The sequence below is a fragment of the Hyperolius riggenbachi genome, chromosome 7 (genome assembly GCF_040937935.1).
Source record: "Hyperolius riggenbachi isolate aHypRig1 chromosome 7, aHypRig1.pri, whole genome shotgun sequence".
Lineage (NCBI taxonomy): Eukaryota > Metazoa > Chordata > Amphibia > Anura > Hyperoliidae > Hyperolius > Hyperolius riggenbachi.
This window is the reverse complement of record NC_090652.1, coordinates 140,607,968-140,622,207: the sequence shown is the minus strand read 5'-3', so window position 1 is coordinate 140,622,207 and position 14,240 is coordinate 140,607,968. Positions and strand designations below refer to the sequence as shown.

The following is a 14,240-nucleotide window of genomic DNA, read 5'->3' as shown; positions in this document are numbered from 1 at the left end:
TATTATTACTGATAAGTAAAAATACATACGTTTTTCAGGCCGTAAAGTGAACATGAGGTGAGAGACATATGGAGCCTTTTACACAATGCCCATCTCCTGGCTGTCCTGCTGATCCCACTGCCTGTAGTACTTTTAGCCTTAGACCCTGAACAAGTATGCAGATTAAATGTTTTCAACAAAAATCTGACAAAATTAACCACATGCTTGTTTCAGGTGTGTGATTAAGACACTACTGATGCCTGAAAGATCAGCAGGGTGCCAGGGTATAAATAGGGCAGTCTCCATATGTCTCTTGCCTTGGGCTATTTTTAATTGTACAACCAGTTGGGAACCTGAAGTATGTAAAAAGAAAAATGTTTGCTAACCTGGGGCTTCTGCCAGCCCCCTGCAGCCGTCCTGTGCATCCGCCATTTCCAAACAATCCTCCGGTTTCCTGCTGCAGCTCACTTGCGGTTTCTTCAATTGCCGTCCACTGTGCCTGCACGACCAGAGGATCATTGGACCAGGTCTGCTTTAAGCCACCGACCCTTTTCTTCAAATTAACAGATTATGATGTGTTGCTGCATAACAGCAGAAATATAATGCAGCTTTCTGCTCTGCACCACCTATGTTCAGTGTGGCAGGTGCAGTTAAATGGTATTCGGCTTATCAAGGCACTGCATGCAATCCATTGCCACAAAACATGCACTTTAACTGTGATTGTGAAGCATCCTTTTCATTGACTGTATGCAACGTACGGCTAATAAGCAGCACGACTATCCCTTACAGGTAATGCCACACCCACTGTGAACCTAGCCAGAGGGCTGAGACACACCAGAAAAGCTCCCTAAACGCTAGAGGTTTCAAAAGCTCTTCCCAATGTAATGCTATGGGGTTTTTGTTTTTTGGTACAAAACCTCATTGCTCCAGTGTGCATAGACACATAGGATAACATTAGCAGTAGGTTTCAAAAACTCAAAACGCTCAGAAAAGCTCCTCTGCTGTGCACCAGGCCAAATTCTTATTTCACCAGTGAAGTTCTATCAGTGCAGTACAGCAGCTTAGTCTGACGGTTCTAGAGACAATGGGGCCCCTGGGCAAAATTAACTCTGGGGCCCCCCAATAGACACCCCCCCCCAACTAAAAATCAGAGACCCTTTGTTGCAGCCAAATTTCCACACAGGGTCCCTGAGCCTGGGATTGACAGCCCCTGGCTCTACAAGGGCCTGGGGAGCAACAGATAAATCAGGGGAGACAACTTGGGGGGGCCTGGGGCAATTGCCCCCTTTGCCTCTATGGTAGCGCCAGCCCTGGGTCTGTGTTTACTTACCTTGCATACCTACATTAATAAAACTATTACATTCCTGTCAAAAATATGAAATTGGTCGTTTTTGTATAGAATACACAATATAGTTGCATCACCCTATGTGAAAATAAACTGATGAGAGAACAATTGAATCTATTCTCCTCCAAAAAAAATGACCTTTTTTGACATCTTTCAAGTCTTATTTTATATTTAAAATTGTGGTGGAGAAAACCGCGCCACTTCAGATACCAGCTGCTTCAGTGGACTGGGTGTTCCTCCAACACCCCAAATATCAAAAGATTAGTAATGTAAAATGTCCACAGCGCTTAAAAAATATATAACAATTTTATTGTTTTACAATAAAAATCAATGGTACCATCCGACTTTAAACTACAATAGCACTTATTCCCTTCAATAACATACAACCCCAATCACAGCATTCACTCCACCTCACTGCAGTGAGCACACTTAAGTATTTAAAAAAGGGGATCCCGGAAAAAAGTCGAAAAAGTCCACTCACAAATCCTGAGAATAAAAACCTATTGTAGTAGGCATGCATAAAAAATAGAGCTCAATGTGCTTAAATTACATCTGGCAGATCCACATTAGGCTGAAACAGTAGATGAATGCACAGTTCATACAGACAGCCAGCGTTGTATTGGTCAGCGTTGTTAGGCAAGTTGGTTAAAGCAATGTTGTTAAACAGCATAAGCAGCGCTGTGTGTAACACTCCATGCAGTTACGCACAGCCTATACTTGCAACAATATTCCCCTGATACTTGAATTCAATATTGGCACTTGTGACATCCGTGGGTCTTACCCTCCTCTCGTAGCACCCGCATGAGAGGAGGGTAAGACCCACGGATGTCACAAGCGTAACTGCATGGAGTGTTACACACAGCGCTGCTTATGCTGTTTAACAACATTGCTTTAACCAACTTGCCTAATAACGCTGACCAATACAACGCTGGCTGTCTGTATGAACTGTGCATTCATCTACTGTTTCAGCCTAATGTGGATCTGCCAGATGTAATTTAAGCACATTGAGCTCTATTTTTTATGCATGCCTACTACAATAGGTTTTTATTCTCAGGATTTGTGAGTGGACTTTTTCAGTGGAACTTTTTCGACTTTTTTCCGGGATCCCCTTTTTTAAATACCCAAGTGTGCTCACTGCAGTGAGGTGGAGTGAATGCTGTGATTGGGGTTGTATGTTATTGAAGGGAATAAGTGCTATTGTAGTTTAACCACTTGACACCTGAGGCATTTTTCCTCTTGTGGACCAGAGCAATTTTCACCTGTCAGTGCTCCTCCCTTTCTTTTACCAATAACTTAATCACTACTAATCACAGCGTAATGATCTATATCTTGTTTTTCTTGCCACCAATTAGGCTTTATTTGGGTGTACAGTATGCCAAGAATTATTTTATCCTAAATGCATTTTAACATGAATAATAAGAAAAAAAATTATAAAATGCATTATTTTTCCGTTTTTGACCATTATAGTGTTAAAATAAAACATTCTACTGTGGATAAAAGCCACACATTTTATGTGCCCTTTTGTCCCGGTTATTGCAACGTTCAAAAAATTTCCCTAGTACAATGTATGGCGCCAATATTTCATTTGGAAATAAAGGTGCATTTTTTCAATTTTGCGTCCATCACTAATTACAAGCCCATAAATTAAAAATTAATAGTAATATACTGCCTTGACATAAATTTTTAAAAAGTTCAGTCCCTAAGGTAACTACTTATATTTTTATTTTTTTTGATGAAATTTTTTTTCCCCCTTTTATAAATAAAAAAAAAAGTTTGGGTATTATGGGAGGGTGTGGGAGGGAAATAGTTAATTATATCAGTCAGTGTGGGGATTTTTATTAAATAAAATGCAATTTTGGTGCAATATACTATTTGGCCACAAGATGTCCTCAGTCGTCATTTCCGATTCACGTACGTAAGCACGTGAATCGCAAGTAATCCGTGGCTGTGTAACACAGGAAGATACAATGAATGCCGGCGTCTCGTAGACGCTGGTATTCATTGAATCGGGGACTTAGATTTATGAATGGGACCTGCGGTCCCATTCATTAACTTCCCCTCTAAGCGGCGGTAACGGCGGTGCGCGCGCACGCGCGAACGGGAGCGAGCGGCGGCTGCATGCCGCTGCAGACTTGTTTTCACGGCCCTGCTGCATCCTGTCTTTTTTAAAGGGCCGTGAATATACTGCACGGCATGCAGCAAGTAGTTAAAGTCGGATGGTACCATTGATTTTTATTGTAAAACAATAAAATTGTTATATATTTTTTAAGCACTGTGGACATTTTACATTACTTATTTTATATTTATCTCTGGCATACTTCATTGAATGTCATTGAGCAGAGACAATGAAACACATAAAGTAAAGTCTGAACTATTGACCCTTTTTTTTTTTTTATTAACCGCTTGCCGACCGCGTCACACCAATGGGCGTGGCAGCCCCAGGACCAGCTAACGCCGATTGGCGTAGAAGTCCTGGGGCAGCAGTTTGCAGATCGCACACAGGGTGCGCGCACATTTCCCACATGGTGGTCGATCGCCACTCGGAAGACTGTTATACGGCGAAACCACCGTGTATTTACATGTACAGCGCTGCGATCAGCAGCAGCGCTGTACTGGGGACAGCCACCTGGGGGACAAGAGAGCGATCGGCTCTCATAGGCAGAAGCCTATGACAGCCGATCGCCGTGATTGGTGGCTGAGGGGAGGGAAGGGATTTTGAAGAAAGGAGAAAAAAAAAAAGTAATAAAAGACCACACAAATATTTATTTAAAAAAATAAACAGGGGGGGGGGGGGGGCGATCAGACCCCACCAACAGAGAGCTCTGTTGGTGGGGAGAAAAGGGGGGAGGAATCACTTGTGTACAGAGTTGTACGGCCCTGCAGCTTGGCCTTGAAGCTGCAGTGGCCAATTTTGCAGAAATTATCCTGGTCACTGGGGGGGGGGGGGGTGTTAACACCATGGTCCTCAAGAGGTTAAAGATGTGACAAATCCCAAACTAATGAACCCCGTACATAAGGATCTAATGAACCCTGTACATAAGACTTGTGTGATCCATGTAAGTGTAGACCTAGAATAGTATATTCTAACTACTATTCTTACACAAATTACACAAGTCCTATGTACAGCATTTGTTAGATTTCAGAAAATGTAATCTTTTTGGATTCAGATTTCAGAAAATGTAATCTTTTTGGATTCAGATTCAAGAAACTGTCCTATCTCTACTTTCTCTCCCATCTCTCAGAAGTCATTTTCTGCCAGGTGAGTGTTTTATAGCGGTCATTCCTTATCAGTGAGGATTATGCTATATAGTCAGACCAGGTCCTAACTGCACAGAAATTGTAACTTGCATTTGTGATGTTTAACTCTTGCAGGCACAAAAGAAAAAAAAAAGAACAGCAAGGTTATTTGTGTGCTTGGCCCTGTACATACACATGTCTATCTCAGGTCACCTTGGGTGTCCTTTCAGCAGCGCCCTTGCCAAACTTCTAAGCTCTGTCTAGGACTGTTAAATATACCACCATTGTGTTAAACTTGCTGTTATATTGCAAATTATAGGGCCTGAGTATCTGGAAAGCAGCACCTTGTTACTAATGAACCTGAACGCAGCAATTCCACTCTATGACCAGTGCTGAGACAGAATGTATAACAACCTGTCAAGCTCATCCTGAAGCAGATGCAGTGGCTGCCTATTGACTACACACGGTCCCTCCTTCTAGAGCAGTGGTCCACAAACTAAGGCCTGCGGGCCGAATGTGACCCCCTGAGGCTTTTTTACCGATCCTCCACACACAAAATGTATTACTTATAGATGCTGTCTGCTGCATCTTTAAATATTGGTGGTCTGCATATAGAATAGCAGTTCTGGCACCAACCTTCCACATGGAAGCCAGAAAACAGTCATTTGCTGGCTTCTGGGTTATGCTGCAGGCTTTTGCAAGCCATTGGGTGACATTATGGCTCACATATGACTTGCTATGTTAGGGTCACAATATTTGCACTGTATTCTTGGCATAATAGCTGCACATGCTATGTTGGAAGGCATACTATCTGTTCATGCTGTGTTGATTGCATAATATATGTACTTGCTGAGTTGGGGGCATAACATCTGCTCTTGTTCAATGGGAGACATGAGGGCTGTCCATGTTAAGAGGCGCTGTCTACAATACCTAGGCTCAATTTGTCTTTCTACATAATTTCATGTATACTCAGGTCCTCCAGCAGTCTGAAGTATGTTGACCCGGCCCTTGACCAAAAAAAGTATGGGTACCCTTGTTCTAGATGATGGTATTATATAACAGAAGCAGGGAAATGTGATCAGATAGATAAGCAATCAGAGGTAGATGCGGCTGCATTATTACAACCAAACTGTGTTACAATAGATAACTGTAACATGTACATAAAGAGGTTTATCTTACTTCAAATATTAAAGGCATCTGCTGGTGAAGGGAGAAGTCAGAAGAGATAAGGCAGTACAGCAAAACACTGATGTTCCAGCAGTTTGAAAAGAGCTGAAGAAACTACTGCAAATAAATGAAAAACAAAATGCAGTTTCAGAGGGTACATTTTCATTTAGATCAAACCAGGAGACTGAGTGTCCTTTGCACTACAGGTAGTCCCCCGTTAACGAACGAGATAGGGACTGTAGACTCGTTCTTAACCTGAATCCATTCTTAAGTCGAAACGCTGTGCCATCTGTCCCCTTTGCATCTTATGTGCCCCCCTTTGTCTCCAGTGTCTCCCAATGTGCCTCTCTGTCCCCTCTGTGCCTCCGTTCCTGCTGTGCCCCCCCTGGACTCCCCTCCTTACGAGTTCAATGCTGTCTGTCCTCCTCTCTCCGCATCCAGATCCCTCTAGCTGCGTACAGCACCGCTTCCTGGATGTAATGTGGCATACAGGAACTTGTATGTCACATGACATTCAGGAAGCAGTGCTGTACGCAGCTAGAGGGATCTGGATGCAGAGAGAAGACGGCAGACGGCATTGGACTCTGTTTGGAGGTGAGTCCAATGCTGCTTCTTCAAACTTCCCTCATGCGGAAGTGACGTCATCGCAACGGGATCGGCCGTTCGTAACCCGAGGACTACCTGTATATGTGTTTGAGTTCCATAAGAAAACTGTGATGGCTATTACACGTGTGTAGGGTTACCTGTTTTTAAGTATTTCTGTAATAGATAATATCTATAAAATGCTGTATTGGTGTGTTTTACATCCATGACATGCTGCAGCTCAACATGGCTGTACTCCATTTTTCCTCAGTCAGGACAGTAGTGCCACCTCCTCCCTTCTGCTGAGCAAGTCAAATAAAACACTGTTGCTCTCCTACCTGACACCTTCTCACTCACGGTCAGACTCCTCACACAGCACAAGCTGCTTTTCCCCAATGAAGACTTCACCTTGCTCACTCTCCTCTCACTTCTCCTCCTACTCTGACTGCATGCTGTAAGTGTAAACACAGAGTGTATTTGCCACCACTGTAATCTCTGCGTCTGATGCAAATGTTTCACCTTGCTTCATGAGAGAACCGGCCCTGGTGGTTTAGAAATTACGCAATGCAATAGTGGTTCAATTCAACACATAACTCTGACTGGAAACTGTAACTGTTTAGCCAGCCTGCACCACTTTATGTTTAACAGTTGGCAGGAAACCTGGTAAAAATGTAGTGTAGTTGAACCATCATCTTGGATAATTTAACATCTTTATGGTGGAAACCATTGACTTTGGTTTAGGAAAAGATGAATTAATTCTTCCAGGATTGATTGACCGTGTTTGTGTAGCGAAAGCTTGGTGGTCTTTTCTCAGTGATGACAACCTAGTGTGAATTAGGGGGTGAAGCACATGCATACAATGACTGCCATCTGTAGGGCTCAGGACTTGATTCCTAGGGCTACAGTTCTGAGCCCTAGTGCTAAAGCCAAGCGACATGTACTGTTGCTGTGGAGAGGAACCAGTAGTAGGTAGGATGAGGAGGGCAACAATAACCTCGTTCAGGGATAGTAATTTAGATAAAAATAATTCTAAGTAGATCCAGGTTTATGGAAATTTTGTATGCAAGTTTATGCAGCCATTTTCAAGTTGCATACAGAATTTGCAAAATCCTACAACTCAGAATTATTTACAGGTCACTGACCATTATTATTAATATTATTTGCATGTCACTGTCCCTTGTTCTCAGCCGTTTAAAGATCTGGTTTACCATTGTGGCTTTGATATGCCCGAGATTGTCAGGGTGAACTATTTGTCATGCTAAGCCTTTGTTGTCTGAGCAATAGAACTTTCAGGTATCCGAAACAGCTGTTTTTAGAGACATGCACAGGTGGTGTATTTTGCACTGCCCTGCCTAATCTAGAATCTACATAGGCAAATAGCATCAGTAACAGCCCCTTCCATATCACTGAAGTATACAGGATCCTAAGCAGAAAACAACAAACTTCTCCAAGGCTGCAGGGAAATACAGCTATGAAACACTAATTTACAAGTACCCCAAATACTTAGCTAAAGTTCAAACTACCAAATGTTATTGTCTAAGTTCTATTATAAAGAGACTAATGAACTGCATCATGCAGCCACCTTCTTAGTGGGCACCTCTTGTGCAAATCAAAGCACAAACATGCACATCCAGTTATGCATATAAGAAAAATCAGTCGTGCATACATAACAGTAATATACACAAAATAATTTACAAATAAGTGTTAAGGAGGAAGCAGACACACAGCTGGAGTCTCTAGGAAGGCAAATGTAATTGCACATAGAATTACTATGGTCAGGATCATGCACATTGCTATGAATAATCATAATACATGAATAAACTACTGATGTGACATGTAAAGGATTTCAGTAATGAGATCACCCTCCAGGGAGCTATGAGACAGTCTGCTAGCAGTGCAGAATTTTACAAGCAATACAAAATGACATATCAATTAGAACTTCCTAAATATTTATAAATTACTTGTTATATTACTATTGTGTATATACTGCTTTTTTCTTATTATGCATAACTGGTGCATTGAAGCCAGTATTTGCCTTTCATTGACCATTCATTTTTTTTTCTAAATGGATTTTGTTTTTTTTTTGTCCACAAGATGGTACTATATAGTATCCTAGGTTACCAAGAATTTTTTTTTTTTACACACCTTTTTTTCTTTTATTTTTATGAATGAAAATGGCTCCTCATTGGAGTCACACTCACTCATTCCCAGGCACTTTGATTGGCTCAGGGAACACCAATCCCCGACATTTAAGACCGATAGGTTCCCCACCATAAACTTGCAGCGCCCAAGTGCACACCCACCCGCCGCTAATTGACGAACAAGTACTTCCTAATTTGGTTTAACACATTGAAACTGAACGCGCATGTACGTCCAGTTTCAGTTAAGTAGGTAAAGTGTACCTGAGCCAAAGCTTGGGTACAAAATTACACTTACCTAAGAAAAAAAGAAACCTCTGGGTCCTAATGAGGCTTCCTTCCCCATCCTCTGGTCCCCCATCGGCAAGAACAGACCCTCCAAAGATTACCAACAAGGGCTTGTTGGTAATCGGATCGGGTCCGTACTCCTCTTCAAGCACAAGCCTTGCACACCTCTGTGCTACTGTGCAGGCGCCAAAAGAGGAGCATGGCCCTGATCAGCTGAGGGGTCCGCAAGCAGCAAACAGGGGACCAAAGGACACCGTAGGAAGCCTCATTAGGATCCAGAAGTTTCCCTCTTAGGCATGTGCCTATAATTTAAAAACATTCAAGCTAGTGTCCCCAGAGGAAAATTCCACCACTGCTGCTTAAAGACTGTTGCAGCATCAAGAGCCATACAGATAACCATGTGACAATGTTTTAGTCTGGTGATTGGTCATGCAGGCTTCCAGTCTCACTTTGCACCATTGTAGGGAGGGCAGTTCTGTACACAACCAGAATGGACATAGATGTAATAGCGATTGTTGGGATCTCAGAATGACAAGCAGCAGAGAAGGCTGTAAGTTGATGAATACCATCTAATAGAGAAGGTCAATGAGATGCATATAATCTGTGTTGATGAATGATTATGCAAATATATTCAGCATGAACAATTGAATTAAAGTGAAATTTAATTGGTTAAAATTCAAGCTGCAAATATTTGCATAATTCTGAATCGACTTCAAATTATATGCATCTCACAGATCGTCCCTACCACCCACAACCATTATTTTCAACACCTGAAATCTATCACAGGTTTTCTTTAAATGAACTGCGTCTAAAATGTAAATAACTAGGATATTAAAAATCACACCTCCAGGTTAAATTATTTGTCAGGGACAAAATAATGTGGACTCATTCCCTCCCTGGCAGCCACAATACTACCCCTAACCCCTACCCCCAGGCAATTCTGCTAGTGGTTTGGAAACTGCTTGGGTAATGTATTTCAATGGGCTGGTGCACACCAGAGCGGTTTGTTTTTTCCACAAACGCAAACTCGGGGGCTGCAGCATTTTTTAGATTTCTGAGGTGTTTCTGCCTAAAGTATAGGAAAGTGGAAAACAGTTTTGAAAAATCGCTAGATCAGAGCGGTTTGCCAGGCGGTTTTATTACAGAAGCTGTTCAGTAACAGCTTTACTGTAACAATATATGAAATCTGCTTCAAAAATACGCTCCAAAAAAAGCGCTAGGCATGTTAAGAAAACCTCTCTAAACATGCCTAGAATCTCTCTGAAAATCTGCTTCAAAAACCTCTAGCGTTTTGCGGATCTCCTAGAGGTTTTTGGTGTGCACTGGGCCAAACTGCTGAGGAGGTGGGTAATACACCATATCCTCCTTCAACATATACTGTACTGTTTTTTTCTGGTTTTATTTTTATAGTGGGAACCTAAACCACAAGAGACCTGTATGGGGATTAAAGCAACACAATACACGGTTTGTTTCTTCCGTGCGTTTTTGCTCTAGATTGTTTTTGCCGCTCGATTTCAGCTCTCTATTCTTATCTTCCTCTCGTTTTTCCATTCACTTCTATCAGAAATCGAGCGGCAAAACAATCGAGAGGGAGATCGGACATGTCAGAGATTATCTATCGAACCATCTAATCAGCTATAAAACGAACCGTGTATTCCCAGCATTACACATTTGCTTATTCTTCAAATAACCCTTTTGTTTCATTCATCAAATCACTTTATAAATGATTCAAATAAACAAAAAGATTGCTTTACTTGTGAAAAATACATTTAAAACCATGATCATTTTACTCATGTTAATATGTCACTCATTAGTATTTCTTGGCTGCACAAACTGCCTCAGTGATACAGGATATTACGCCGCCAAACTTCAGGCATTTTAAAGAACATGCAACATGCCTTGATACCCAGACCAGCGGCAGCCATCTTGTTCTCTGATTCAATATCAATACAAAACAATCCATTCATTTTTTTCAGCTACCAGTAATATTAAATAAAAAAAGCATGTCTTGAGCAACCAACATGATTTTAGCTCGGCCTACAAAATGGTAACTATGACTGTTTGTATAAATGGATATTAAATGCACACTCTTAGTCTAGCGGTCATCTGGCATGAAAATAACCAGAATCAATCCAGCAGCAGACTAGTGCTCTTTAAACCACAGAGGGTTAATGAAGGGCATAAACAATTATAAACAGTGCTATGGTTTAAAGCTACAAAAAGCATCACGTGTGCACACTGCTCATGTATACAATAAATTAGGACAATGATAAAAACTTACAAAAACGTACAAGTGTAGTGGAAAACTAAAAAGCTCATTTCATGGTTACAAAAAATAAAATCTGCATAACTGCTCTTCTGCCAGCTCCTTGCGGAGAGCCTCCAGGCACTTTCAGCAAGGCACCCGTCACTGGCAATCCCACTCTGCTGGCAGAGTCACCACAGTTATAAAGCTTAAAGCTAATTCAAGAAACCCAACAGGTCATGTCGCTTTTCTTTTCCTTTCTAAAAGAAATGCAAAATGTAGTGGTAATACTTGCAATCATCAATGCAAGTCAATGGCAAATTCATAAATGATCCATCTAGGACCTAGGTGTTACACATTGCAAGAGGAATGAGATGTTGTCCAACCATAAAAGGATTCCCTCTAAAAGATGAAGACGAATAAAAGACACATAAAAATACTGGGCATTTACACTGAATACAGGATGTTCACATTCCAGGGGAGATGTCCATTGAAACAGGGTGAAGCACATTCAACATGATATGAAAATAGATGATTGTAGGAAAGAGTACTGCATCCATGCAGTGTGGTCAGCTATAGACTGGCTGGCAGGCAGAGACTTCCCCTTCTGACCAGAATGCGAGTATCATTTTCACAGTATCAGTTCTGCTTCGTTGTGTCATCGGAGCTTGAGGAACTCAGCTATGGGATTCAGTGCCATTAGGAGTTAGCTTGGTTTTCTTCTCCATTAGAGGTCCTTTGGCAGAATACTGAACCAAGAGAAAAGGCTCTTTGGTCTCTCCCTCGCCAACAATGCTCTCCTCATCCTCTGATTGGCTGATCTTCTGTAGGCGAAGATAACACCAACATCCGAGAATTAAGGCACCGAGGGCTGCGATGGCAATAAGAATGACTATTACTGTAACGACCCCTGTGGTGGGGCTATGGTCCACAATAGACATGGCTGACGCTCAGATACTTTCCGATTCAACGTTGACCAAATATTGATATGTTGGACACTACACAGAGAAAGATAAAAGAAAATACAAAATTATCTATTGAGACATTTATAAGGGTGCATCTGCATATAGAATTCTGTTCAACAGGAAAGCAAACCTAGTGCTGGGCCTTTCACTGTTTTATAGCTCTACACAAATAAAGGTGGGAATTTGATTATTACGGTGGTTCACAGTATTAAAGCAAATATCTGATTAGCATACAAATAGCATATGTAGGAAGAAAACACAGTATTTGACTACAGTAAGAATGAGAAAGTCCAGAAGTAAAACTGTACCCTTTGAAGGCATGTGGGTACAGTTTTACAGTTATTTGGATTGAAAAAAGACATGCGTCCATCGAGTTCAACCAGAAAATAAAATACAACACTAGCCTGCTCCCTCACATATACCTGTTGATCCAGAGGAAGACGAAAAACCCTTACAAGGCATGGTCCAATTAGCCCCAAAAGGGGCTAATTTGCTTCTTGTAAAACTGCTCGCTCATCCCCTCTCTACAGTGAGGCTTCTTGTCTGTTTCTGGTTCTTATTAATCTGCAGGTGTTTCCCTCTATGGCACAAGAGGAACAATGGCAAAGCAGCCTCTTCTCCCTCCTTCAAGATGGCCACCACATTCTGCCACCTTCTGTAACAAGAGCCCAGTCATTCATGTCACATTCACTGTGGCATCAAGGAAGATGAGGGGTCCAGATCAATGGGGAGGACCAGTATGGAGGACCTGTAGTTTTTGTTCCTACAGGGGCTTTTGTATATGGTCTAGAGATTTACTTTAAGTTCAGAGACTGCTAGACCAGGAAAACCCCAACAGAATGAGTACATCCGTGTTCAGTTGCTCTAAAATGATTTGTAGATCTACTAAATCTACCTACAAACATCAGAGGATCATTGCCACATCCAATCATGTATGTCTGATCTTGGAAACAATCACATATGTGGATTAACCTTGATTTCCCCTGGCACATATTGCTCAGGAAAAAGGCATTTAGGTTGAATTTTACATGCATCACAGCTTTTTGTTTTCTCCTAAGATAAGAAATAGCAATAGTTTCACTCCAAAACCATGATCAAGCAGTTGATGTTAAGAAATTAAATGTTAAGAAATCACAAATGTGATTTATTTACCGTAGTTCACCTGTTAGTTTGCTTAGCTAAAGTCGGGTACACACACTATATGGCACTTGGCCAAGTCAGTAGTTCAAGACTATCTCAGCTGAGAATCTAGCGGGTGCCCTGAGAGAGTAGCACCAGAGCAAAGCCTGATCCCATTCTTCCTCTCCTCGTCCCTCAGAGCTTCACTCCTCCATTCGAAGAAACTGACGTGTCCCTCAGCTGTGGCCATGGGAATCGTCTGTACACAGCTCGTATACCACTGTGTTGCCCCAAAGGATCAATGCTGATCCAGAGGTGACACATTGAGTGTTGGTACCTAGTTTGACTTTGTAACAGAGGGGACTGGAAGGACTTTGAGGGAGAAGATGGACTATAGAGGGCTAGAGGAACCCCCAGGTAAGTAAAAATCCTTTTCTCCCATTCGTCACAGCTTTACTTTAAAAGAGAATCTGTAATGTTAAAAAATTCCCCTGGTGGGTACTCACCTCAGGAGGGGGAAGCCTCTGGATCCCATCAAGGCTTTCCCCGTCATCCTGTGTGCCACGGTGGTCTCGCTGCAGCCCACTGAACAGCGGGCATGTAAATATTTACCTTCCCGGCTCCAGCGCAAGTGCAGTAGCGGCTCTCGGCTCGGAAATAGCCAATCCCAGTCAGGTCCACTCTACTGACTGAGATCGGCTATTTCCACCTATTTCTGGGCGGAGAGCCACAACAGCGCCTCCGCTGGGACAGGGAAAGGTAAATATTCCACAGCCTGACAAACTGTCGGCTGTGCATTCAGTGGGCAGCAGCAAACCAATGTGGGACAGTGGAGGACGGGGGAAGCCTCGATAGGATCAAGAGGCTTCCCCCTACCGAGGCGAGTACCTCCCAGGGGAACTTTTATTTTTTATTACAGTCTCTTTAAAATAACTAATTTAGCTGCAGTGCAGTGACAATAGCTGCAAAGGGACCTCTGAAGATTCTACTTTTGTAATTTTAATGTGAAAGGGATATGGTGGTTGCCATATTTACTGTATTTCTTTTTAAACAATACCAAATGAATCACACACCTGAAACAAGCATGCAGCTAATACAGTCAAACTTCAGCCAAATTTCTGATCTGTATACCATACTTGTTCAGAGTCTATGGAAAAAACTATTTGAGGCAGAGG

At 42.0% G+C, this 14,240-nt stretch overlaps 1 protein-coding gene across 1 annotated transcript in view; it reads right to left on the bottom strand.

Annotated features, from left to right (window-relative positions):
* Positions 1–10,463: 10,463 nt before the first annotated feature.
* Positions 10,464–14,240, bottom strand: part of SNN (stannin) — a 29,144-nt gene continuing 25,367 nt past the window's right edge. Inside the window, exon 2 of the mRNA XM_068244696.1 lies at positions 10,464–11,979. Coding sequence (XP_068100797.1) covers positions 11,659–11,922 — 264 coding nt within the window. The 5' untranslated portion in view covers positions 11,923–11,979 and the 3' untranslated portion in view covers positions 10,464–11,658. The remainder of the gene's footprint in view (positions 11,980–14,240) is intronic.